Genomic DNA, 27797 nt, shown 5'->3' with positions numbered 1-27797 from the left:
GCTTGGATTTTTTAAATGGATCCTTAAAACAATACAAAAATATTCTGAAGGAATCTTACTTCTGACATAAAAAAAAATCCTTTCTTTTTCAGTTGCTGCCATTGAAACACAACAGGGTAAGACCCAGACCTGTGTCTCTACACTGTTAGAGGTATCTCTTGAGTCATTTGTGTTTATAAGGTCAGTTCACTCTCAGTGTACAGGGTCACTTAGAATTGTAAATTAATTGTCCCATAGGCTGATTTCTGTTTAAGTTGAAGACACAAGAGGAATATTAATCATTAGATGGTGGAAGGAGAAAATATATTTAAATGGGTAAACCTTTAAATTAGGCATCTTTTATGGAATGGAGAGAAACACAGTCTAGATTGCGTAAAACCTTAGTGGCCCAGAATCAATGGCATATTTATTTGTTTGTACACTGAATCTATAAAGTATTACAGATTTCAACCACTTTATTTTTTAAATCTTTTGATTAGACTGTGACTTGAGCCACTATTACTATGATTGCTGGCTTTCAATTATACATGTTAAACTTGCTATACGGGCCAGTTGGTAGAAATGCTCTATTACATAAAAACGTTTGATCCCATGATGGATGTTCTATGAATGGGGGGGGGGGGGGAGAATGAAAGTGCTGGGGAATGGGGGAAGTACATAATGAAGACAGCTGATATTATGATGGCACAGCAGGAGTGGTATGTTCCATCCTGTTTTGTGATTTAGTTTCGGGAAGGCTCCTTGCATGGGACTCAGTTACTGAAATAATATTATCTGTGCATGATTTTTCAGGCAGGTTTTATTTACATGCTGCAAGAGAACTTCCTTTCTACATCAGCCTGTGATGCTTTTGAGAGATTTTAACATGTTTCAACTCAAATCAGTAATGCTGTAGTTCTATTTAGATGGGGTTTGCATCCTGGACTATGGTCTCTCTAGGCTTTAATCCTCTCCTTTGATCTGAAGTGCTGTAAGGGTCCCATGAAGAACAATGGGCCTTTTAATTTATGTACACTATTTTCTATCTTCATAATTGTTCTGCTTAACTTCTACTGTGTCTTTATTTCATTGCTTTACTCTGTTGTAATGTGTTTTAAAAATGTTAGTGCTTCAATAATTTTCTAATAACTATACAAACTCTCAAAATGCAGATCTATTTAAACTTTAGATTTCATTCTGATTGCAAATGAAGTGACTACTTTCTAGCACCAAAATAATTTATCTGTGTAGCAGCAAGCTGAAATACTGTCTTGGAAATTATAAGAAATAAATCAAAAAAAAGAGGAGGTACCTAAAGGCTTACTAGAGACACCTTTATGTATAACACCCAGAATGTTGCTCCCAGAATAGTTACATAATGGGATTCCCGAAGAATAAGAGCAGTGTAACATGAGGAGACTGCCAGCATCCAATCAAGGCAGTCAGGGATCTGCCCCCACAGTTGGTTCCCATACAGTCTTGTTACCAAAAGATGTACTCAAGTGATGCATAAAACAATTGAAAAGCTTTCTAAATATTTACACAAAGTTCGATAATGCTGATCACATCAAGCAAAAAATAATAGTATAGAGAATAACTTTTTCCTTTTGCATAGCTGAGATCTGAGCAGGCTGTAGTGTGTTTCTTTGATTGCAATGTTCATTTTTTAAAAACAACTTTTAATCACAGTGTAACTGGAACACAGTTTCTGTACTCAGTTTTATTTAGGACTCTGAATGGGGTGTTACTTCTCTTCGAAGACGGCTCCAAGATGTCATTGATAGGAAGGCTACAAATAATTATAGTACTCTTTCTAACATGAAAAAATCTTTTTTTCTCCTGCCAAAAATAGCCGCATACTCTCTTTAGTGAAGCTGCCAACACTGCTCAGCAAGTAACTGATTAGGATTCACAGAAATTGCCTTGCATGATTCCTCTGTGCACGTTGTGCCCAACTTCAGCTCTTGGTTTCGGAGCCAAATGAAATGAGCCGGGCACGTTGCTCTCCCCTCTGCGCTTGGACCTACAATGGGCTTCATCTCGCCGAAGCCGGGACGAGCCCAGCACTGCGGGGCCGGGCCCGCTCTGCTCTCCTCCCCTCCCCGGCAGCGCCGCAGCGCGCCCCGGGCGGCCCCTTGCCCGCGGTGCGCTCCGCTCCGCTCCACAGGGCGCCAGCAGCAGGCGGCGCCGCCGCGGCAGCAGCAGCAGGAGGAGGAAGAGGTGGAGGAGGAGAAGGAGGAAGGCGGCCGGCCCCTCTCAGCACGCAGAGGCGCAGGCAGAGGGCGCTTTCGCCATGCGCAGCCCCCGCCGCCGCCGCGCAGCCCCAGGCGCCGCGCACCCCCCGGGCGCGCCGCCGCTGACAGGCGTCCGGCACAGCGGCGGGAGCGGCAGAGCCCCTCGGCCCGGAGCCCCCGGCCCCAGACAAGGGAACTCCCCCGGTGCGACCGGTCTCGCTCTGCTGCTCGCTGGCTCTCTCCCTCCTTCCCCTCCCTCCTCCTCCTCTCTGCGCTTTCCACCTCCCCTGCTCCTGAGTGAGCGCAGCCTCGGATGTCCGGTTTCCTGGTGGGTTTTTCACCTGGCAAACTCTGGATAACTTTGGTGAGAATTTGCGAAGCGGCTGGGAAAGTTGGGAACTCCCCTGCAGTCGTCTACGAGCTTCTGCTACCGCATCTTCTCCATCCCACGGATTTTACTGCCTTGGATATTGCGAGGGGAGGGAGGGGGGAGAAGGACAGCGAGAGAAGGGGGGAAGAGGAAGAGAAGGAGCCTCATAATTTCGCCTGCATTCCTCCGGCTGCCCCGCGGCCCCGCTCTGCCCTGCACCATGCACTTGTTGGAGGTGCTCTCCCTGGGCTGCTGCCTCGCTGCCGGCGCCGTGCTCCTAGGACCCCGGCAGCCGGCCGCCGCCGCCGCCTACGAATCCGGCCAGGGGTACTATGAGGAGGAGCCCGACGCGGGGGAGCCAAAGGTAAGACCGTGCCCCCGCTGTAGATGCCAGGTCGCTCCTCTAGGCATGTGGCTGCGAGTCCCCTTGAAGGAACGGCTTGGAAATCGCTCCAGGGAAAAGATCTGGGAGAAGCCTTTTGAAGTGGCGGGGTTCCTTAAAAGTGAGGGAAGAATTTTTTTTAAAGTGTCTGGATTTTCAGGGTTGCTGGAGTCCAAGGCTGCGTGGGGAACAGCTGCATTTACAAAGAGATGCGAAACACCTGATGGGCAGAGGCAGCCCACGGGCTGCGCTGCTGCCGCGGTGCAGGGGCTGCCCGGTGGGAGCGATCCCGGCCCCGCCTTTGGTAGCAGAGCTGGGACGGGACAGCGGCCCGCGGGCTACGGCTGCTGCCGGCCCTGGCAGCGGGGGCGCGCCCCGCGGGCGTCTCGGTGCGAGGTCCTGGGCTGGGGAACGCGGGAGGGAAGGCTGAGAAACACTCAGGGGAGCAGCTGGGTTGCTGCAGTTACTGACGCTTTGGGTGAGCTGCTGCTGCGTGACAGAGTTGACGGGAGATGTAAGGTGACACTCGAAAATCTCAGTTCTGCCCAGACGCACAATGAAAGTTGCGCTTAAATTCTCGGATTCCAGACATAAATTCTCTGTTAATTTTTGTTTGCATAGTAAGTTTCGTAACAAAATTCAAATACCTTGGGTACTTTGGTGCTTGTGGTTTTGCAGTTCCCGGTATGCTGATGCATAAAAAAGATGCATAGTATGTGGCTGTATAAGCATGTGGCATTGTTAGGAAGACCACTGAGATCTGAGCATATTACAACTCTTAGCCTTGTCTTATTGTTTCTGACATACTTATTGAAAGCAATCATGACCCAGTTCATTCATTATTCATTTCAGCATGGGGCAGGGAGGGAAGTGTGTGGATTAAAAGCTAAGCTAATATTCTGATTTCCCTCCCCCCTCCCCATGCTGTTTGTTGTACTGATTAAAAATTTGGGAGATTTTACTGTCACTGCATGGGAAGTCAAGTTTCGATGGTGTATAGTAGCTGTACTTACTTCAGGTATTCAAACTGTTGTAGACTATATGTTGTACACAGAAGTCATACTTTTCAGATAATATTCTGCATGGAAAAGGTTACTGATTATACTGTAGTCTCTAATTAATACAGTAGTCTATAATTAATACAGTCTATATACTGTAGTATAATTAATACTGTAGTCTATAATTAATACAGTCTATATACTGTAGTCTATAATTAATAAGTATTTTAATTATAGACAAATGCTTACATTGCAACATTCTGAGTGCTAATACACTATCAGTGATCATATTACTTAAATGTTTAGCAAGTGTTTTTCAAACTTCAGTTATTCAAAAGTAGGAAAACACAAAATCAATTCAGCTGGCCACTCATCACTTAGACTATTTATACAAGTTTAAAAAAAAAAAACCAAACAAACCAACAAACCCCCAAAACTTAGTGGAAGGTAAAGATACCTCAATGCTTTACAACCCATGACTGTAAGTCAGGTATTTACTGGGTGGAACTAGCATTTGAGTTGTAAAGCCTCAGAATAGTTTATGCTCAAAAGATAGAAAGAATCGAAACTGGAGCAGAGTGAATATTTTGTGCACTTAAACTGCTGAAGTAGAACAGCTGATAGTGAAGGTATTCACCTCAGATCCCATGCACATGGTGTGGACAGTCAGTCTGTTTCTGGAAGAAACCTCGAAGTCTTTGGGAGCTGCCACTGTCCTGCATTGTGTGGAAGTGCAAGTACTCTCTGGAAAAAGAGGAACTGTCAGCAAACCAAAGGAAGGAAAGGTCAAGAGACTGGGAAGTGAGTGGGATAGCATGTGTTAAGTGATTACGTTAATAGAAAAACGTTTTTGTGCCTGACTACTGGTGAGAAGTAAGCAGAGAGAGAAAAAGACTCTGGTTCCAAAGAGATTTAGTCATGTTGGAAGTCTTTAATTGTGATTTTGTTGCTTTTGCTGGAATGGTTTGAGTGAGTACTGCATGGGTTGTTACTGTGATGAGTGAATATTGAGATGAATATCTGAAGTAATTATGAAAGGATTAAATAAGTAAGCTGCAAATAATTGTTTCAAGGAAAATATGATTGTATTGTCAGTATAAAGTATCTGCTTGAACTTTGTTAACTTCAATGAAATTCATAGGTGCTATGCTTCCTCTGTTTTGACTTCCCATCCATATGCCATGTTACTCCGTGTTAAGCCGATGCCTAAGTGCAGGTTATGCAGTCCTTTGGGTCAGCTTTTTACACATTATCTTTATTTCTCTCTACTCCTACATTAGGAACTTTAGCTTTAAAAAACACTTTAAAAAGTGTGGATGAAGTTGAGGGTCCTCCAGCATAGAAAAAGCTGGGCAGAAAATAAGGATATCGTGTTTTTAAGCAGGTAATTTTCATGTATTAATCTTGTCTAGAGATTTGCAGCAACTTGAAAGCGTTACAGATATAAATAGTAGTAGTTCTTCATACAGAGCTCTTGCAAGGGCATGTTCTGCAGCAAGTGGGCACCGATAAGCTTGTGCAACACTGCTTTCCCCCCCAACCCCGCCCACCCCGGTTTTTTTTTCAGCCTAAGGGTAAAGTTCGTTATTTAACAAGCTTTCAGGGCCCAGATTAATACTTTTCATCTGAACTGTCAGCTCAGTGGGATGGGAATGAACCTTGCCCGTAAATCACCTTTTTCGGATTTCCTGCAGCATAAGGGGTTGCCCCGACGGGGCGACCCCCTCACAGTCACACCCCGCCTCTCCCCGGCGGGACAGGGAGGGCGGCCCTGGCCCCTTCTCTCCGCCTGCGTGGCTTGCTGTGGAACATAACCTGGTACTTCAGTTGTCTCCCTGCTTAAGGTGGGTCCTGGGGAATCAGCTCTCCTGCCCCCCGATTTCACGCAGTTTGGCAGGGACCCGCCGCAGAGATGCTCGCAGCAGCTGCAGCAAGGAGAGGGTGAGCTGTGGTGCCATACTGGTGACTTGAAACTTAATCTCCCTGTACTGTCTATTAATGTTTTAGTAACTTTTACACTGTGTTTTGTCTCTGGCTGTTGTTCTTTAGGTAATTTTGAATGGGCCACGGTGGGTGAATCTATACTGCCTACCTGTGAGAGTATTATTTAAAAATAAATAAAATAAACTTCTTAGGTTATTGAAATGAAGGTGTAACAGTAGCATGTACCTAGAATTCATTAATGGCAATAAGATAACAATAGCAGAACTAGGTTATTATAGTAAGAATAACTGAAATGAAGCCACACAGTTGCAAGAATTTGTCATAGCTGCATCATCATTTTGTTACATAGTCTAACCTTTAGGATTATGTGACTATGCAAAAGCAATATTGGTCAATTTTCCCGTTTAGTTTTAAGAGGTTTAAAACTATGTTTAATGCAAGGATTCTTTGTTTTGTATTAGAATGGGACTAGCAAATGAAAATATATTTGCCTGTTCTAAAGTACACCCCTTAAAATTTCATTGGGGCCTCTTTACACAGACAGCATTAAGTACAGAACACTGTGCTGTGATTCTATGATTTGCTTTTTTTGCAATGAAAATATATGTGCTTATGTGAGCTGCATTTATCTTGGATGCTACCTCACCGGAGATACACCTTGTTATTATTATTGTTTTAAAATTATTTAAAATCTGACCTAATCATACAATGCTGTTTGTTGATGGCTAACAGAGTTTAAATATTGTTAGTTAATGGGAGTGTGAGGAAAAGCAGTGTCAGTTTCCAGGGTTTCCTCCTGTCAGTGTATCTCCAGGGTATAATCTCAGACCCATCAGGTTTATGGCCACCTCTAAGTTTATGAAGTGTGCCTTACTCTGTGTTGTGATGTTACATGCACTAGTGAGAGATGAAGCTAGATTTTCTGCTCTGAAAACAAGCATAAACCTCACTCCCAGTGCTTGGGTTGTTTGTTAAGTGCTAAATTGAGCGTGTAGGGAGAATGTTTTTTTTCTGCTGCTGCTGTTTAGTCTGCTGCAAATTTTCTTTTTATGTGTGTGTAGCCACTCTCTTTTCAGACACGTGCGCATAGAAAGATTGTTTTTTTTAGAAGCATGATGTGTATCAGATTCAATAGGATGAACATTGGTAATAGGACCTATTATAAAAACTAAGCAATGCTTCTGCAAACATGAATAGTAAACCTTGGTCTAGCCTTTTAAGTGAGTAAAGTACAGTACTAAGCTCTAAGAGCTCAGGGCACTTTTTAGTTCTCAGTGTAAGTATGTGCATTCCTGGGTATCTTGTGTAAGCATGCTTGTATGCCTGTTTGGGACTTCAGTTATTTGTCAGCAGCAGTCCCATGCTCTTATAAAGATTCTAAAAAGGCTTTAGAGATCACTTGAACTGCAGTGTTTAGGGGCATACAGAAGCATCCCATCAAAAAATTATTTTTATGCTCACTTAGGTTCAGTGTGTGTTTAAACTCTTGCCTGTTTTTTCAAGGATGTGTGTCCACTTATTTTAGTAAAAATAAATCAGGACGTATTCATTGGGCTGTTGTTGCTGAGGGTGATGGTAATAATCCCCTTCCACTTATACCCTGCATCCAGGATAGAAAGTCTGTTTAGAACCTTGTGTTCGGCTACTGCTTTTTTGAATGTGGTTAGTGATTTATTAAAACAAAATCCTTGGAACAAAGGGAATCCAACTGAAGTCACACTAGTTTCCTATCAAGTTTAATATCCTGTTTAATGTAAAAAAAATGTGCTACAGCTGTTTGTAGAATGATTTATAAGAAATTCCAGGCAAGGTTTTTACTTGAAATTCATAAGCTCTTTCAAAGTTTAAGTTGTTTCTTAAGAGTTTTTTTGGGAAGGTATTGAATTTTACATAGTAAGTAGGGTAGATATGATTTTTTTTCTTACCTATTATAAATATTCATTACTTTTTTTTCTTCTAATTTCACCTTCTGTTCTGAGTGATATGGAATACCAAGTTCCCTTCCATGTAAATGTGTATCTGCTTCAAAGACACTTCATAAATTGCACCAGAATTTTAATTTAAAACATTGATAGTTTAGGGGAGTGTGGGAGATTCTTTGAATTCCTGTTATATATCAGTTTGTCAACTTGTTTATCTTCTTTTGTGTTTATCTGTCTCCAGAAGTTCTTCTGGTGACAATATTTGTGTTACTCTTTTCCCCCTCTTTGTTGCATTTCAGATGTTAGTTAGGAAATAGCGAAACTATAAGACATTTATTCTTCTGTTCTTCCATTGTAATCATCATAAATCAATCCCTCTAGCTCTGTAGTAGTTTGTTTTCTCTTTTGACATTTCCTGACTTTAGACAAGTCAGCTATAAGATAGCTATAAGTTGTTACAAGTATTTAGAGACTGCAGTTATCAGTGGAGGGAGTGAATGTTATGGTGAGAAGCTCCTTTTTAGCAAAGTAACCAAGAGGAATGGTGTTCTTAGGGAGAGGAGGAGAAAACACAGGAAAAAACTTCTCATAACTGAAGAAAAAAAATAGTAATACTTGGTGTATTTTGGCTATATTGTACTCTTCACTGAGTATAGACGAGTATGTAGCCATCCTACATGTAGTTACTAAGGCTATACATCTTCTGCAGAAAACTTCTGGTATTCCGGTTATGGTTAACTTCAGTGAAAAATAATTGCTTGGGAAAGTTAATGACATTAATTACCCAATACTGCCATCACCCTGAATTCTGTAGTACTCCATACTGTTCACATAATGGCTTCGGCTACTCACTGACAGTTTTCCAGTAGCCTGACCTCAAGGATGCAGCTTAAAAACTGTTGAAGGTGTTTTACAACTTGTTCCTTATTGAATCAGGCAGGACCTTTTATACTGGACAAGGGAATGTAATGGCAAAGAATTGGACAGTTCTGGGAAGACACCAGGAGGCTGTTGGGGAGCAGATGACACACATATTTCTCTCTGGTGTCACAGGTGTGGCATCGCCTGTGTTACTCCTACCTGTTTGTGGCACCATTGAGAAATAAGTAATTTCAGGAATCAGATATCATCTGTAACAAAATCCTCTACACTGTTAAATGGTTTAATTCTCTGACTTTCCTTACTCAGTAATTGTGCTCTGTTGAGAAAGGGAGAAGAGAGGAATTTGTGGAAGGGATAGCTTCTGAGAATAGACACAACATTTGGCTATTTCCTAATTTTTTTCTCCAAAGGAGACCTGTAGCATCTTCCAAACACCCCACAAGCATGTGTGAAATTTTCTGGTATTTCTAAAGATTTTCAGAAACAGTATTTATCCTGCTCTCCTGCTGTACTTAGCATTGGTGCAGCCTCACCTTGAGCACTGTGCGTGGTTCTGGGCCCCACAATTCAAGAAGGATGTGAATATCCTTGCGTGCATCCAGAGGAGCGTAACAAAGCTGGTGACAGGGCTGGAAGGAGTGTCCTATGAAGAGTAGCTGAGGACTCTATCTGTATCTTGGAGAGAAGGAGGCTGAAGGGTGACCTCATTGCTCTTTACAGCTTTCTGAGAGGGGGAATTGGAGAAGGAGGTGATGATCTCTTCTCCCTGTGGTCCAGTGGTTGGATGCATGGGAATGGTTAAAACTGCGCCAGGGGAAGTTCAGGTTGGATGTTAGGAAGCATTTCTTTTCCAAGAGGGTAGTCAAACACTAGAACAGGCTTTCTAGAAAGGTAGTCAAGCCTGAGCCTGTCAGTGTTTTGGAGACATTCAGACAATGCCCTTAATAATGTGCTTTAGCTTTTGGTCAGCCCTGAACCGGTCAGGCAGTTGGAGTAAATGATTGCTGTAGGTCTCTTTCAACTGAAATACTATATTCTATTTGAGATCATTCAGAAAAAGCAAAACTACTGTTGTTGTCCTTCAACTTTCTTCAACTGATGAATTTAGCAGGACAGATGCATTTGTGGTGGACTGCTCCAGCTGGCCAGAATGTACTTGCTGCATCAGTTACAATACTTAGAGCCGAAAGAAAAACTAGCCAAGTGAAGCTTTACACTTTATCTGCTGTCAACTTAGTCATGTTTATGTAGACAATGAAATGTTTGGAGGTTGATTAGTTTGTTTCATTTGTGTTTTTGTTTCAAATTGAGAGAGACTGTTACAGCTGGTAACCTCTACAGTCTGCTCAAGGAACAGTCTCATTAGAGAGAAAAAGAGCACCAATTTTAGAGGTTAAGGTATTTATTACTTCCAGGTCAAACATTAATTTTAGAAGGCCTGCATTATAATTATTGAGTTTAAGAGGTGTTCATCCTTTTTGGAATAGGCAGCTAATGCTCCTTACCCTGCAAGTATGGGATCCATGTACACAGTCACATGAGGAAAAGCTGGTAGGTGTTGTTTGAGGTGTGTTGCCTGCAGATGGTGGAATCCGTGTTCCTGCTCTGCCAACTGACTCCCGATCTGAAGGGGTTCTTGCTGAGGAAGCAGTGGGAGGGAGGTGTGCAGGAGTTCCTTTCTCTGGGCCGCCTGTGACCCAGAGCGAGCCAAAGTGGACGCTGCCATGAACCAAGGCTAGAATCTGTGGACTTGAATTCATAGTAACCGTACTTGAAAGTACTCATACTGAGTTGAGCTCTGGGAACTGTCCATGTAGGTGGTCTTGCTCTGTGCTATATACATATTAAAGGAACTTAACATGGAAAAAGAAAAAAATACTGAAGAATTTAAAACATAAGGAAAGCCTGAGAAGTGATGAAAACTGTAAAGAAAAACTGGCTTGAACAACTTTGGTTTTGTTTTTTCCTTAAGAAAGAAAACCAAAAAATAAAATACAACAACAACCAAAAAAAAAGGGAGAGCATTTCTTACCACAAGTGTTGGAAGTAATTCTGAGAGGGTGGGTTTAGGTTTTTTTTAAATTTTTTAATATTTTCTTTTCTTTGAAAATGTTGCCTTTGGAGCTCTAAGAATTTACCACAGTCTTGACCTGTCATTCTGATTGACTAACAACTCCTAGGTGTTGCAGACTAGGAGACAACTTTGTGGCTGCCATGAGTTGGAGACTAGGGGAATACTGTGAATGTAGGTTTCAATGGATGTCAAAGATTGTTTGTATTTTGTACCCCTAAAAGGATCATTCATTATTTGGCGTGCTGCTGCTTATTTGCAGCAGCAAAAAAATCTCTGCTTATTTGCACACTGTGTATTACTTATAATATACCACTCATTTCTTCTTAGAAATAACATAACTTCAATAATTACAGTGATAACTGCTTGTAACTGGCCACAGATATAATTGACAGAAACATAATTTGCCTTTAAAATTAATAGTACCAAGAGTCTTGATGAAGACTGTATGTATAATTTTTATAGAATTGCTATTTATGGTTAGATTACTAATGCAATTAATTGTGAAAGGAAAACGAGAAATAAACTTGCGAGGTGGTGCCTTACTGATGTTTGTCCCTTGCCCAGGGACAGATGTTTCCAAATGAAAACAGAGCCTCGGACTTCCTCTTCACCCGCTTTCCAGCCTGTCTTGCGTAATGGGCAGAGTGCTGCTGCAGTACAGATTTGACCATTTACTTTGTTTCATTTGATTTATGAATGTCAAAGTATTCATGTTAAGATTTCAATATTTCTTTGACGCAAGGATATTTTTAATTTTATCTCCTTTATATGTTAATATTGAAGTATTCTGTAATTTGGAGAAAATGGACAGTCTTGTTAGCACAGTAGATTCAGTAAATATGGAGAACTGGGGTTTTTTCCAGGAAGGAAGATAATATGGACAATTACTTTGTCTTTACAGTTGGGTGTGCTTCTGGCTGGATAGAGAAGGGCAAAATGTTGGTTCATTTAAAAATATCAAGAACCCTGTTGTGCAGGCCCCAGGGCACAGCTTTCAAAAGAACTTTAACAGCTGCTAGAAGTCCCACTGACATGAGACTGAATGCAGTGGGTATTGACCTCTCTCCTTTGTACAGTTTCGTGGTGGTTTCATCTAAACTGCCAGGCAACAGAAGCCAAGAGGCTAGGCTCAAAATTAAATTCTCCGAGAGTCTCCTTGGTTGCTGGAGTGTTAGTGATGCTGAGTTTGTGCCTTCTGCCTTGTGTTCCCAGGTACACCCTGAGATATAAAAATGTACTTTTTTGAACATATAGTTTGGAAAGATCTTGGCTCCTCTTGTGGGTCAGCAGAGCCTAGCAGGTGGGCAGCTCCTGGCTACCTCAATGCAATTTGTTTCAGCTGGCAGGAATGCCATGTTAATAGTACTGGACAAATGAGATTGTCCCCTTTTAGGAGGGGATTCACTGTGTGTGTACGCTGAGGGAGGTGAGTTTGATTAACAACTGGACTCTGAGATCAGACCACCTTAGAGTGGCAAACTGGTTGATAAAGGGCTCTCTACAGTTATGATTTCCTCCAAGAGCATGGTGCTCACGAGTAATGGAGCCTGTACAACTGAAAGTTGTGAAGTATTGTGTGATAAAATGCTTTTATTTTTCTTACCAAAGAAGAGCTGCCTGTTTCCCTCTGATTATCAGCTGTGAAAATGATGAAGATCTCTAAGATTAATGAGAACTCTGAGTTTTTTAGTATTTTTTTTTAATGTTTGTTTGTTTGTTTCTCCAGGTGTTTAGGCCAGCAATTGATCAAATCACTAAAAACAAATAAAGCAGTAAAGATCTGTAGATGAGCTCTGAAGTACTTTCCTTTTCGAAATATCTGTGGATGGGCTGTAAGGCACTAAAAGCACATTGAACTGTGATTTTGGAATAAGAAGTAGGGGAAGGAGCAATGAAGAATTTTCAGAGGGTAAGGCCATGCTTCAAAGGAAGGAAGAATTAGGTTGTTTTGTTGTATCAGATAGAACTAAAGAATTAGGCAAACTCTAAATTGAACAGTCACTACTAATCTGGATTAACATCATAAAAAGGCTCTTTGTAGTAATGAAACTTTGAATATCTTAGCTAACAGTTTCAGAAAATTAATGAAATTTTCAAATCCTCATCTCATATGACTGGTGGATGATCTCTGTTGTTCTCTCGAGCCTCTGAGCAACTCCCTTGAGTTTCTGCTTTACTCCATGATTAGTTGGGTTATGCTATATATAGTGATTATTGAAGTCACTTAAGAGTAGAAGAATGTCTATGCCTGGTCAGGCAAAATGCCTGATTAGCCCTATATGCCATTTTCAGCAGTACCCAACATGGGCAATCTCCTTGGAGAGCCCATGCTGCACAGCCACTAAATGTCCACCCTGTGCTCTACTAGTGTGACAGAGGATGACTTAGAGCGTGATGCTGGAAACCTCATGATGAGAAGTAATCTGTAACACCTTCCCCCTGAAAACCCCTTCAGGTGAAGGCTGCCCTTTGGCCATGGGCATGTCTGTTCTTGCAAGAAGACAGAATACCCACTGAATCCTGTTCCCCCAAAGTTTCTTTTCATCTTCTGTCATATGAGCTGCCCTGCTTGATCACCTGTAGGGGGCTTGCTGTGCAACATCCTGCTGATTTGTCCTCAAACCACCCCATGGAATGTCTTGGGAGATTTCTACTCTGCTTGCCTTGTTTCTTCATCTTTGCATCTCACAGACCACTTTCAGGAAAAATCCTGAACCCCTGGTGTTTCAACATGTACCTGCTGCTTGTTCCTGGGCCAGTCGGGGACTTCAGTTAGAGAACCCAACAGCAGGCATTTACAGGATCCCCAGACTCATGTCTGACCTAGTGAAAGGGCAACCATGGCAACATGCACCTGGCTACAGCCACTCTTCTGGCTCTTTCAGTACCTCTTAGTTATTTTTTTTGGCTGGCCTTCTTCTCTTTTTATTTATGCCCTTACCATGCAAGGCCCTGCCAAATTACAGGATCTACTTGACAACCTCCTTCTGAGCAAAGAAATTGAAAGTGTCACTACATGCTGTCAGACTGTTGGCAGCAGCTTTGTGAACTTACTTGCCTTAAATGTTGGGTGGTGTGTGTGCATGTTATTTTGCTTTTTGTAATAGCTTTCAATTGACTTTTCTCTTACTTTTGATCTAGGTGCTCATGGAGCCCCCAGAAGTTTTTGACATCAACACCTTTCTGTATGAACAAGTGGATGTTCTGTTTACTATACATAATAGTAAACTTTAAAATAACCAAACAAGTCCCAAAACAATAAAAAAAATTCCTCTTACTTGTCTTGAGCCTGACACCTGCTAATTAAGTATGAAACTTCCCCAGTCCTTCTTCTGGACAAGGCAGGGAGCAATGCTATCCATGCCACTTGCGGTTTTATTGAGTTCCCCTCTCCATTGTTCTTTTTCAGGCTAAAAATCTTTCACTTATGTAACCTGCTCTTTGAAATGAAACTGTTCCTTACCTTTGATCACCTGAATTCATACCTTTCTTAATTCTCTTTTAAGACTGCAGAACAAGGAGAGGGGGAAAGCCAGGAGTGAAAACAGGATTCCAGATGTGGGACACCACAGATGTGTGTAGGGACACAATGATGTTTTGTTCTCTTTGCTAGCAATTCCACTTGTATATCTGTTTTTAAAGTGTGTCTTGATTTGAGAGTATTTTGTAACATGTCAGACATGAGTATGATTCAAATGCCTCCTTTAAAGAACTACCTGTATTTATACTGAAGAACAGGATGAGGGAAGGCATTTCATAGTTATTGCCACTTCCTCAAAATGCACATAAAAGCTGTTCTTAGGGGCCTATTTCAAGATGATGATTATTTAAACATCTGTGATTTAAACCTATGTGTTCATTATGCTTTTAATGTGTTTTTCTGCCTACCACATGTGCACAGTGAGAGATTTAATGGGACTAGCCATCTTCTGAGTTAAAAACTATGAGCTCTATATTTAATGTCCTTGATGATTTTTCTTTAAAAATGAGATGTGGTCTCAAAGTGATCTGTGAACTATGCCAGCAATCTTTCAGAGGCTGTTTATACCTGTTAACAGTATGATGCTACTGTCAGGCAAGATTTGTGAGGACTTAGTTTTGTGCCCTAACTAGGTGCATATGACCAAACAAATTTATCAGAAACTTACCCATGCTTGCAAATTTTTAGATACACATCAATCCTAGCCTAAAGCATAAGAATATAAGAAAAACCACACTGGGGCAAACTAGTGGTCTGCCTAGGCAAGTGTTTGGCCTCTGTCAGTGTCAGCAGCATGTGCTGTTCTGAGTAAGGAGAATATTTGGGCTTAGTCAGTTTCTGCTGTTTGCTCCATTGATACCCTCCTAACATCCCCAGTTGTTGGACTGAGGATATAAGAAGGCATGCCACTGTCTCTTCTCTTCAGTATCTGTTTATGGACATCTTGTCCATTTATTTGTCTCTTTTCATACTGAAGGTGCCGTGAGCAGTTAGATTCTGAGCTACTTTGTACCAGGATGGTGCTGGTTTGGGTGCAGTGGTGCTTCTTTGGTTTTGTTGACCTGCAATATCTGTAAAGACTCATTCTACAGTTAATATTCTCTACTTGTCTCTTCTTTGAATCTTATGTGTTATACAGGCACAAAAATTATTTTCAGCACTTGGGAAAAAATATGCAGTTTATTTGGAGATCTGAGGTATACATCCTGAAATTTTTGAGGGCCAAACTAAAGAAGCAGCATGAATGTGTCACTTATTTATTTCAATATTATTCATACTATATTTCAGTCAAATACAAATCTGATTGTTTTTATATTTTGGCCAGTCAGAGTGACTGCGTCCAATGTCAGATTTTCCCCACACCTTTGGTCAAGAGACTGATTTTATTTTCATCTTTAGACCTTTATTACATGCGTGGGGTCTCTTCAGTTGCTGTCTGCCTGAGGTTTTGCCAGCTTGGGGTGCTATTTTCCTTGTAGGTCAGAATTAGAATCTGTAGCTCTTTTGAGCTGATTATGGTGGCTGGAACCCCTATTATGGATTTGTTTGTAGGAAATTCCATCTTCCAAATGCCACTTGATGAACAGTAGTGCAGTGCTGAGTAAAGGGGCAAACCAGGAGATCCTCTCTTGCTCTTGATGCCTACTCAATAGAAAAGTGCAGAAACAGCTGGAGAACGGTGGTGGAGTTGGGTCCTAAACAGTTGGGTCACAAATCTCCCTTAATTCCCTTTTCTCCACTTCCAGGAGGAGGGAGAAGATAAGGCAATTAACGAAAACACTTCAGATAAGTGCTATATAATGTGAGCTTTAGCAGACATCGAATGTCATCCCCTTAGAAATATCTGCAGTCTTCTGAAGAAGATTAAGTCTTCTAGGATTTGGATTTTTTTTTTTCCTTGCATTGGTTATTCTTTCTTCTTTGTGTTATTGGGACATATTTCCCCTGCCTCACTAGAGAAGTACCATGGGCTGCTCTATTAGAGGAATCTATGCATCTTACAAAGGGTCCCATTGAGGCATATTTGTTTAAATCCTTATTGTTATCCTAGAGATATTATCTAACAAATGATATATTGAATAAAATTGAATTCTGGGTAATCATAACATTTTTTAATTCTAAATATTTGTTTCATATTTGAGCCAACCTATTGATTTCTGCTATTGTTCTGCATATTCTTTATTACAATTGTGAAAACTGTAGTTAGCTTTGATTTTATTCTTCCTCCCATAAATAATATGCACTATGAATTCCTCAAAATCACTGTTACATGCATTGTCATAAAGCTCCTTAGACTATTTAACACATGCTCTTGTAAAGACTTACATTTTTATAATCACTGTATATATATTTTTTAACCTGCAAACTGCCTAATGAGGAACTTATTAAAAAGAAAGCTTATTCTGAGCTGAGCAGGCTGTGTTCATTAGCTAATTGGTTTAATTAGAAAGGGAATTTCCCTTTCATTTTGACTTAGTGCAGTATTGAAGAATCTAAAGTAAATGCAAAGTCTTACTTTGTGCAGTGTAATGTGAAATTAATTGTCTATCTTATAAAACTTGCACTGATACCTGAGTAGCAATCTTGAAAGAAAAATGGAATCAATAAACATTCGGTAATCATTAAAGTGGCTGAATTTCATACAGAACTGTTCTAATCCACTGCTTACCAATTTTCCCATGTCCTTTCATAAAATCAGAATTATTTTGCAACCAGCATCCTGATACTCTGATATGTTAATGCTTTAGCTGGATGGCAGTATTGGCTTCAGAGTCTTCTGGGACACTGAAAGAAAACAAACGAAGAAGAAAACCCCACAACCTCTCTGATTGTATTCAGTAAAGATTACAACAGTGTGAGAAATTTCTGCAATGCTCTTCAAGGGCACTCTGACAGAGCTGTACCTGGGAAGGACAATTTTTTTAATTATTATTTTTTTTCCTTCTTACTGAAATTACAGTGTTTTTACCTGAGTTGTCTGAAATACATTAATTTTCCAGTATAATTATGCTGCTGTAAGCAGCACTGATAGAAAGATGTAATTGGTCATACCTCTCTGGATCCAGCCCTAGTAGTTGAAGAAGGTAGCATATATAGTATATACAGTTATGTATATACTATATATATATATAATATATATAGTTAGTGCATTGCATCTGGATTATGGTAAATAATATTGTACTTAATTTGACAGAAGGGGTGCTCCTGCCAGGAGCCTGTCCCTATTCCCCTGGTTCTTACTCCTCCTTCTACATGTGTTGGAAAAGCTGATAAGGGGAGGTAAGATAAGGGTACTACTTTTGGTAGCAGCATGGATTTATGCTGAATTTATAGGGAGTGTGCAACAGTTTACTTATGATCCTCCAGGTAAATAACTTCTAGTGGCTGATCTTGTATAGCAAAATTAGGTAAGAGTAGTCACGTACCTGGTTGCAGTGGTTCACAAGCATATCCTCATAGACCGTGACTACCAATGTGAACAGATAAAAATAAAATTGTCTTTTTCATTTACTCTTTGTAAGTAATGAGGATCTTATTAACCAAACTAGTTTTGGTTTTTTATTTTTCTTTTCTCTTCTTACGTGCATATAAGATTCAGCAATATTGAAGTGAAGGGCTGGTAATACTGGACCACATTGCTGACTTTAGTAGTCAGCTACGCTTCCTGCAGAATATGCCTCAGGGTCAACCATTAAGCTCCAACTCAACTTTCTTTGTGATTAGATAGTACTGTGGGTGTGTTCTGTGTAGCGAGAGGGTGATCTGGTTAAGGATGTATTTGTAAACAGGTTAATTTTTGGAACAAAATCCATGTAGTTCATGAGCAGCTAAACTTGCACTGACAATTTGTGAGAGTGTCCATTGGTGGGTTATTTGTGTTTATGTTGAGTGAAGGTAGTTGTCCAAATTTTTTTCTGTAGAAGTACTGTAATTAAAGTGATTGTGATCCTTATTAAACTACTAGAAGGACATATAAACAAATATTGTTTATCTTCTGCTTTGTACTTGGACTTTCAGTGACACAAGTTTGGTGTCTGGAAGTCTTTCTCTTGCTACGATACAAAGATGTATAATCAATGTCTTGCTGTTGTTCAGCATAAATAATATGTTAGCCTACACCCAAGATAAATCTAGTACTGTTGACAGCCATTGCAAACATAAATGTATGTAGTATATGAATATATACATTACAGCCTGCTACTTCAGTAAAAATCAAGCATTCAGAAATTGCACAATGCTACTGTTAAAAACTTTTATATATTTTTTTTTTTTATGTTCTTCTGATACTCTCTGGAGTTGCTTGATGTTTAGAGCCTTTGAAAAGATAAACAAAAATGCCTGCAACTTTATTGTGTGAGTCTAGAGGACAGCTTTCAATAGGCATGAGCCTTTGTGACCATTTTCCCAAAGTATTGGGACTGCTGCCTTTTTCTTTATTGACTCCTTGATGTCATCCCACATCCCAGTCAGCTCCATCCTCTTTAACCTCTGTCTTAATGGGGCTGGATACAGGGAGGTGGGAAGCCTAAGTGCCTCCAGCTACCTCCCTTACTGCAGCACCTGTTAGCCATGCTGAACCTTATTTGAGGATTGTAAATTCATATGGAAACTGATCCAACTGAAGAGACAGAAGCCCATGTCTTAAGACCTTTGGGTGTTTTTTGCCCATTCAAGACTGCTTTGTGTAAATACTAAAATAGCCAAGTGAGACAGCAGGCTGTACCTTTAGCCTACTGCCTTTCACCCGTGTTTTTGAGCAGTTCCTGTGTTTTAAATCTATCTCCAGTTTCTTGCTGCTTTCTCTACACTTTGCTTCTCCTTTTCTCAAATTGTGAAATCATCTGATATCTCCCTTTCCCTCTTTGTACCCATTATCCTAATTTTAATTGCCCTTTCTCATGTGAATAAATGGCAGTGAAGCTGCACCAGGCTATCACTGCTCTTTGATTCCTTTTGCTTTTTGCTTCCACATAGCCAATTCAGTGCCAACCCAGGTCCCTCTTCAGTGTGTCTCTCTGTCCCCCATCTCCTTCACTAGCTTTGGAACACAACTTTCTTTTCCTGCTTCTCCCACGCTCTTCTCTCAGATCTGGGTTTCAGCTCTGTTCCCTCTCTGTGTCTTTTCTTTTTCCCATTTTATTCTTAGGGCAGACTGAGGCTTTTTCTACTTACTGTTCCTTTATGCTCAAGTTTCTTCTTTTTAGCTGTCTGCTGTGGAATCACTGAGAGCACACAAAAAACCCCCTCACTTCTGTTACTTCATAACCTGCTGCAGAGCAGAGCTATACCTGCACAGCAAGTCTTGTTCAGCAGCTGCAGGGAACATGTACTGATTGTTCCTTAAACCATTTTGTGTTTTAGCAGAGCAATCTGCCAACGTCTGCTGGAACTTCATAAGCTGTCATGCTTATTTGTAGGGGAAATTTTGCTGAAGATGTTAAAAATACGCTCCTGAGGCACCCTCCATTTTTTCTTTTCTCATGACTCCATATACTTCCCTGTCAATTTAAAGTGCTGCAAATCTTCAGTGAGGAGGCTGCACTATTTTAATGTGGACAAGAAACAGGCATTAGGACAGTTCCTCTGGAAAATCAAGCTTCAGGTTCAAGTCTGTCAAAACCTTTGAATAAACAGCTAGAAACAAGGTCTTACAAGTGGAAAAACTGGAGCAGTTCCAGCTGAAGTTACTTGCTTGAACCTGCATAGTTTGGTACCAGTTGCTCAAATGGTATTCCCATCGCCCACTTTCTTATTTGTCACCTGCACTGTCCCTTCTTAGTGCCAGTAGGAGTTTTTGGGGAACTGAGTGAGGAACATGATCTGAATGACAGCTTGCTTGGGGGGAAGGTGTCAGGGCTAAGGAGTACGCAGTTGAACTGATTTTTTTTAATCTGGTTTACTTCTTGGCTTCATGTGTGCTTGTGTCTACATGGGAGACAGGGACTTGTGTGAGGGCAGGAATAAGCAATTGGGAATAGAGTGAATGTGAGTGGTTTGTTTTTTTGTTTTTTTTTTTTTTAGTGATAGTCTAGGACATTTGTTGATCAATAACTTAGAACATGGTGGTACTGTTAGCTGTGAGAACCTGTTTTCTTTTCTTTTTGCAATGTCCTATGGAAAAATAGCCTTGGAGCAGAAAATGCCTTGAGGAGGCAGTAATTCTTTGGAAAACATCTGTGGTTATTACTTGGCTTTATCTCACCTTAACTGACTCAAAGTTTAAGAAACTGATTCATGCTGTCTGGACTCCTGTTGTAGCGAAAAGACAGAGACCGGCAGCTATGAGGAATATGTGGCATGGCCTCATCAAGCACAGTTTCAAGGTTTATTCAGAAATTTCAGTTTTCAAAAGTTATGATGTTTAAGTGGCCATGCTGATTGAGGAGACATTAAATGAAATAAGTGTGCACTTGCGCATTTATCCTGTGTAACTACAGCAACTCTTTTTATTTGCATTTGGTGTTTTCCACAGCCTCTGTTGAAATTGTTGAGGGATTGTTCTAAAGTAAGTGAAGTTTTTGTCCTCAGATCAAGCTTGAAAGATTGCTGCAGTACTGAAGCTTTGCTTAATGGTTAAATCCCATTGGTTGGTGCTGAGTTATATATAGCAAGTAGCTGAAGGACAAGGTGGAAGGGATAAAGAAAAGCAGCAGTGAAGAGGTGGGAACTGCTGTCCCATTATTCCTACAGCTCCAACAACATGTGTCCAGAAACGAAGGTTAGTAGGAACACTATATAGCATACTTTTATGCTGAGAAAGTCTAAAGTATATTCTAATTTTTTAAAAAATAAACTGTTGATATATAGATCAATGCATCTGATACCCAGCAGCAGCTGTTGTCTTGATTCCCATTCAGTGCTAATACAGTGGAATTAAAGGAGAGATAATTTTAGTATGGAATTTCCTGACGTCATAGAGTTTTGCTTTAAGGTATTGTTCTGTATCCAGATGCTGTTGCTTAATTTAGATATAACTGTAGAATATAATTACACTGTTTCCACTCTCATATGTATAGACACACAGACATACACATGCACATTTACAAAATGTGTCTATATTTTTATGTACACTTAGATACTGTAAATAACTTGAAAATATTAATACATGTTTAAATGTGTACTTAAAACCATCAGCTAACAATTATTCTACAGCTGGAGTAAAGTTACTCACATTTTTGCCAATAAATAATCACTTTTAATTTTATGGTTTGGTTTCCAGTAGATCAGTTGCAATATAGAAAATACAGAATCTAAGGGAAAACAAATTTAAAATTAAAATAGTCTGAAAACTGCCTATTTTTACACAATGCCTAAAACTTTCCTACCAACTGTCGTGGTTTAACGCCAGCTGCCAACTAAGTACCACGCAGCCACTCACTTACTACTGATAAGATAAGGGTTTTGATAAGAACAGTTTAATAATTGAACTAAAATAAAAGATAATAATTATAATAACAACGATTGTAATGAAAAGGGGAGAGGGAAAGAGAAAGAGAGGGGGTGGGCAGAGAGAGGGAGGGAGATCTACAATTGCTCACCACCCGCTGCCTGTTAATCAGCCCATCCTTGAACAGCAATTGGCCCTTCCCAACCAACTCCTCCCAGTTTGTATGCTGATTTTAATGTTTTCTTGTACAGAATATCCCTTTGGCCAGTTCAGGTCAGCTGTCCTGGCTGAGCTCCCTCCCAGCTTCTTGTACACCTGCTCACCGGCAGAGCATGGGAAACCAGAAAGTCCTAGACTTAGGGTAAGTACTGCCCAACAACAACTAAAACATCAGTATGTTTTCAACTTCATTCTCATACTAAATCCAAAACACAGCCCTGTACCCACTACTCAGAAGAAATGAACTCTATCCCAGCTGAAAGTAGGACACTGATTCCAATAAATGGTGATGAGAGACTCATTGCAGCTTAAGCCGTTTTTCAGGAGCTAGTGGTTATACTTGTTACAGTCTTGGTGAGAATGTCCTACCTAGGTAGGACATTAAGGACATTAAGACTCCAGGATATTCGCTTCTTATGCTCATTAATACTTCATTAACATAAGATTTTAAGTCTGTATACACATATGTAAGTATACGATTGAGTTCTCAGTGTAGTAGAATGCAGCAATGTGCATTATCAGGAGAACTGTTTTTATTTAGAATTAAACATATTTTCAAGCCAAAATCGTGTCTTTGTTTAGAGAAGGTTTTGTAATTGTTAGCTGCCTGACTCACCATACAGACGGATCATGGTGTGCACTCTATCTGATGTGGATGAGTAGAAGGCTGACTTGAACTAACTTTCCCTGCTTTCATTTAAAATATCATATTGAGTTCTATATCATTTCATAGTGTAAAGGGTGATGAAGATATGCATGAGACAGAAGCAATGGACTTAATAACCTTTATTGTATTAATAAGATACCTTTAAGTAGTTTTGAGGTTTTTATTCCCTGATCTGCATGAATTGAAGTACATGCATGACTATAGCTTGTTTCATAACTAGATGTGACTGTCCACAAATATACCTTTAGGTATACTCAGAGGCCTTTGTAGCAGTGCCAGCGAAACAACTGTCTGTGCTCTGCTAGCTCAGATGCCAAATCTGGGGTCTCTTTTACTCCTGCTTCTGCTTACTCCCTTCATCTTTATCCTTCTTTAATAGTTTTATTCTGAGTGTGGAAGTGAGACCCTAGTCACCTATCTTACACTTACTCATTTCATCTGAGTCAGAAGTGTTTCATAGTTACCTTATTTTTATCTTGTATTTGCCCCAAATTGTGAAGTGTAATGTATCTCTCTGCTTTAAGTAGGAAAAAAGTTGCTTTTCGTAGGCCATGATTACAATAAAACCCAGGTGATTTGTAGTTATAGTACAGTTGTTTGCCTCAGCACTGCAAGTGATAGTTTAATAGAAAATATGACAAATGAGAAACGCTGAATGCAGCTCCCTATATTTCCCATTCATGTTTAACTTCATTAGAAAAGAAAGCAAAAATGAATCAATTAAAACCCTTACTTCAAATCCAGGGGAGTACCTTGATTTTTCACCTTGCTAGTCATGACCCTATCAGGCTTCATATTTATGATTGCTAATGTGCATTGGCAGAAACAAAGTATTAGAGAAAATGTCTTCTTGAATGCCTGGAAGCTATAATTTGAAGAATGTTTCAACTGTCCTACCATGGTAATTTGAAAAAAAGAGAATGGCCTCACTAATAGATTGCAAGTGTTTTATTTGGTCTGTAAAAAACAACCTATAAAGATACAGAAAGTAATAAACAAACATACATTACTGCTGCAAAAGTGCTTCCTATGTCATTTTTATTTGCTACATCACATACAAAAACTTTTTCTACCTGCTGTAGTAAAATGCCAGCACTCCCAAATGTTCAAAATCTCCAGCATAGCAAAATAACGAAACTTTAAACTCGTAGTACTTAAAATAAAACTGTTATTTGCGTTTTAGTATTTAAGATTGAATATACTTGTTACATAGAAGCCTAAATAATGTGAAATAGTACTAGAAAAAAGAGTTAAAATACATTTCTAAATACATTTCTATGACCTCCTTCACTAGAGTGTTGTCACTGAGGACAGGATCATAAGAACCTCATGCATGTAGAAGGTGAGAACAGTGACTTGTAGCAGAGACATACCCTCCTTCCCTCTTCTGTGTGTGGGATTAGTAAGACAGCTACTGAACTACTGCCTCCAATGTCTACAGATGAATCTGTAACTGAAAAACTGGGCTGGGGGAAAGACATCCATAATAATAGAGAGGTGGAAATAACTTCTAGTAAGAGCTTAAGGAGTAGTAGATCAAAAGATGACTGGGAAAACCATGTAGAAATCTTTGGAAAAGAGAAAATGTAACATGGCAGAAGGCATAAAGCTGAAGTAGAAGGCACTGGTGTGTTTTTTCCCTTCGGAACTGCGAGAGTGACTAATCTTTCAAAAAAACTGTCAAGGGAAATGGTGACTTTAACATATATTCTCATCCTCAAGTCTAGCTGCTCTCAGTTAGGAGCCTTTGTTTCCAAGACATTCAATTCAGTGTTGAGATGCATAAATGAAAATGGCCATTATGTACAGGAGATTGAAGTAGACTTCCTTTGGTGCACCTGGCTCTCCAAGCAGCATACCTTTGTACCAGCACATATAGTATGGCATGCCAAAATCCTCTTTGGTATGCTGACAAGTACCAAAAAGCATTGGAAATACCATTGGAAAGTCCATGTGGGTTAGTATTTCATCTGATTGTGTTGTGAATACTGAAGGATTGTGTCTGAATATCCTTTAGCTTCCATCAGGTAGCAGATCAGGACTGAGCCAGGATAACTAGCCCACCGAGTTTATTATCCAGTTATATACTCACCCATCCATGTTTGCTGAATTTCTTTTGTTATGGCTGTTTATAGCTGTTACATCCACAGTCTGCCATGGCAATGAGTTTGAGTTACATCACGTAATTGACTCTTGACAGGGAGATGAAACTCTCCAATCTCCTTTCTCTATAATTTGATTGCTTCCTTAGATTTCAAACAGTTCTGGTTTTGTAATAAATAGTGCATAATTACTTGTGTATTGCCATTCATGATATTACTTTTATTTTACAGCTCTCATACAGAAACAGTTTGGCATTGTGGTTTGTTCTTCTTGTCTTTTACTGTCTGTCTGTCAGATCCTCTTTGCATTTTGAGGTGGGGTGATCGAATTAGTGTGTGTTGTGAGAGAAAATGGGCAATTAATGAGGTATGATCATACAAGACCAAAATGTAGATATTTTTTGTCAAAACAGCTGATGACAGCATTCTGTTTTAGTCAAGTGGTGTATCCAAACGTGATTTCATCCCTATCATGCTAATCAGTGGGAAGTAACATATGGGTGTCTTTCTTCATTGTAATGGTTATATATCTCATCACATGGTTGGAAATTGTGTGCTGCCTCTTACACATCCTTCATGTCCTAAATTGTCCTCTTACAAGCATGCATGCTGCTTTTATGTGAGCAGACATTCATCTATCATATATCAGTAAACCAGTATCATCATGACATGCCTGTTTCTAGTTAAGTGAAAAGAGAAAAGCTGTGATCTTTCCATAAATGTTATGACAGGGAGCAAGATGTGTGAGTAATTCATGCAGCCCCAGCTTGCCCTTATTTACATCTAGAAGTATCTGAAAAAGAGCACTGGATGGAGGAAGCTGTGGCTACGTGCAGAAGGAATTATTTTAGTGAGCCAAATCCAGTCAGTAATTGTGGGCATCTCAGTCCAAATTACTTTTCTGGCTCTGGAAGAAATACCAAATTTTTTAGAGTTTTTTGTTATTGCTGTATTTTGTATAGAAGCATATGTGAGAGTCTGAATTGTGATTGCCTCCAGGAGTTTTAAGTAAAACAGTAAAAATTCTATTTGAAGATGAAAATAAGATTTGGCAGTATTGCTAACAGGAAAAAAAAATAAGCTTTCAAGCAGTATATTTAGGGAACAAAGATAATTTATTCCATAATTAAATATAAATACACCACTTTTCCTGGACTGAACATGCTAAACAACCTGGAATACACTTTGTATATCAAAATATGTGGCTGTTCTGATTTATTAAGAAGTTTAAAAATCATAAATGAAAGAAGTCTATAAACCTAAGAGTTATTTTGGCTTATGTTCTCTTATTTGCTCAGTTTTATATCCCAAATAAATTATTAAGTTAGTAGTTACTCTGGGCTTGCACTTATGTGAAAACAGAACGCAATCCATGTTTTTGTCCAAGTCTGCAGACTTAAGCAGATCCACACGTAGAAATAAACAGAGTATGTAGCCAACATCCCCAGTACAAATCTAAAGTCTTTACTCTTACTTATATTTTTAGGTAAAAGATCAAGGGTCTGATCGTTCAATGGCAGCAAAGTGGGGGAAAAGGGTGTCAAGCTGCTGAGGGCCAGATCCTGTGAGGCAGCATACCACTAGGGACATCCATGTCCTCAGACTTCTCAGCACTGAGATGCTGGGTAGCAGCCTGGTGTGAAGTGAGACAGCCTAACAATTGAGTACCTAGTAAGACTCGTTGGGTGGTTTTGAACTTCTGATAGAAACTGTGCTGGGATAATAGATCCCCTTTTCCCAGGGGATCTTTCAGGATACCAGACCATAGATCAGGAGTGGTCGCTGATGCCCCTCTGCTAAGTGTGGTTTTTAAATAGAAGCACCTGTTACACCTTGCACAACACTCCAGCTTGTGAAATGCTTTCACACTCAGCCTCTGTGAAATGCTTTTAGAGTGTGCCACAGTGAGCAGCTTGCTGAGGAGATTCTATTTGGTGACCCCCTTTTGTGAGCCCCAAATAACTGCATGTGTGCAAAGGGTGCTAGGACACACTATTTTTTCAAGCTGATAAGCAAACACAGTTAAGTATGGTGAAACGTCTTGGGGTACTGAGACAGAACATGCAACTCCAGCTTATTTTGCTGTCCCTGTAAATGTACCCAGATGGAGTGCTGTTTTGCATGGCATATAATAAAGATGTGTTAGATACATCTTTGGTATACATTGGATGTTTTCTATTACAGGTCAGAAGAAAACTATTAGAATGGATTTTTAATTTCATCTTCTGATAAATGCAAAGATAGCGTAGGTGGGAGCAGGGTGATGATCAGCCTTAAGCCTCTGTAAGGTGAGTGCTGTGAAACAGCCTGCCAAGTAAATTAGAGCTGCTTTGAAATTTCAGTAGCTGTGTCATGGAAGTTCTTCTGTGGGCATTTGTCCTTCTTTCATTCTCTTACTTAGAGGCTCTACTTAGAAAATCTGTAGCACTTCATATAAAACACTTTTGCTCAAGAAGTGCTCCTTTGAGCCATTGAGTCCCCTTCCCAGCCTGTGAATGCAGCTGAAGTGCCATGTGCAGAGGGCAGACCAGGTCAGATTAATTCCGTTTGGGAAGCAATGAGCACCAGCCAGAGATTTGAAGTGCAAGAAGCTAATTTTGGAGGACAGGTCATGGTAGTGAGAGTTGCTGTAATTTTCTTCTTGTTTAGGGAAAATAAAACCAAACAAAAAAACCACAAAACCCAAAACTGCTGTATTGCTCAATGTGTATGTAAAGCTGTAATAATTGCTACAGAAAGTGAAGACCAAAGAAACTCTTCTAGTTTTGCTCCTGTAATTTCCAACAACCCACTGTTTGGTTAAGGATCACAGTGGGAAGAGAAGGTTAGAAAGCAGTATTTTGAATTTATCAGAAGACACCTGTGCTTGAACCCCTGTTTAAGATAACTGATGAGGTATTTCTAGGCATGTAGCTGTGGTAGGATGGATCTCTGGGAGAGCCTGCATGAAGTTTTTTGGTAGGATTTTATCCATGCTTAGTTCTGTGTTGCAACAGCCACTTCACTATCAGTGCTTCACCTGTTAGTGTCTTCACTAGGTAGCTAATTTGCTATTAAGTCATGCATTGTCACAAACCACTCTCACATTTTGTGTTTGAACTGGAAATAAATGCTGTGATTAAATGTACAATGCAATATAGGTACAGTGAAGACAAT

At 40.0% G+C, this 27797-nt stretch overlaps 1 protein-coding gene across 2 annotated transcripts in view; it reads left to right on the top strand.

The window, feature by feature from the left end:
• The first annotated feature begins 2568 nt into the window (after positions 1–2568).
• VEGFC (vascular endothelial growth factor C) overlaps positions 2569–27797 on the top strand; it is a 78430-nt gene continuing 53201 nt past the window's right edge. Inside the window, exon 1 of one of the 2 annotated variants that reach the window (XM_064652545.1) lies at positions 2569–2947. In XM_064652545.1, coding sequence (XP_064508615.1) covers positions 2804–2947 — 144 coding nt within the window. In that variant the 5' untranslated portion in view covers positions 2569–2803. Of the gene's footprint in view, positions 2948–5579; positions 5808–27797 lie in introns of those variants that run through there. The other variant, XM_064652546.1, reaches the window with a different exon arrangement.

The sequence above is a fragment of the Pseudopipra pipra genome, chromosome 4 (assembly GCF_036250125.1).
Source record: "Pseudopipra pipra isolate bDixPip1 chromosome 4, bDixPip1.hap1, whole genome shotgun sequence".
NCBI classification, from domain to species: Eukaryota; Metazoa; Chordata; class Aves; order Passeriformes; family Pipridae; genus Pseudopipra; species Pseudopipra pipra.
The sequence above is the reverse complement of the archived record's forward strand: the minus strand, read 5'-3'. Positions and strand labels throughout refer to the sequence as shown.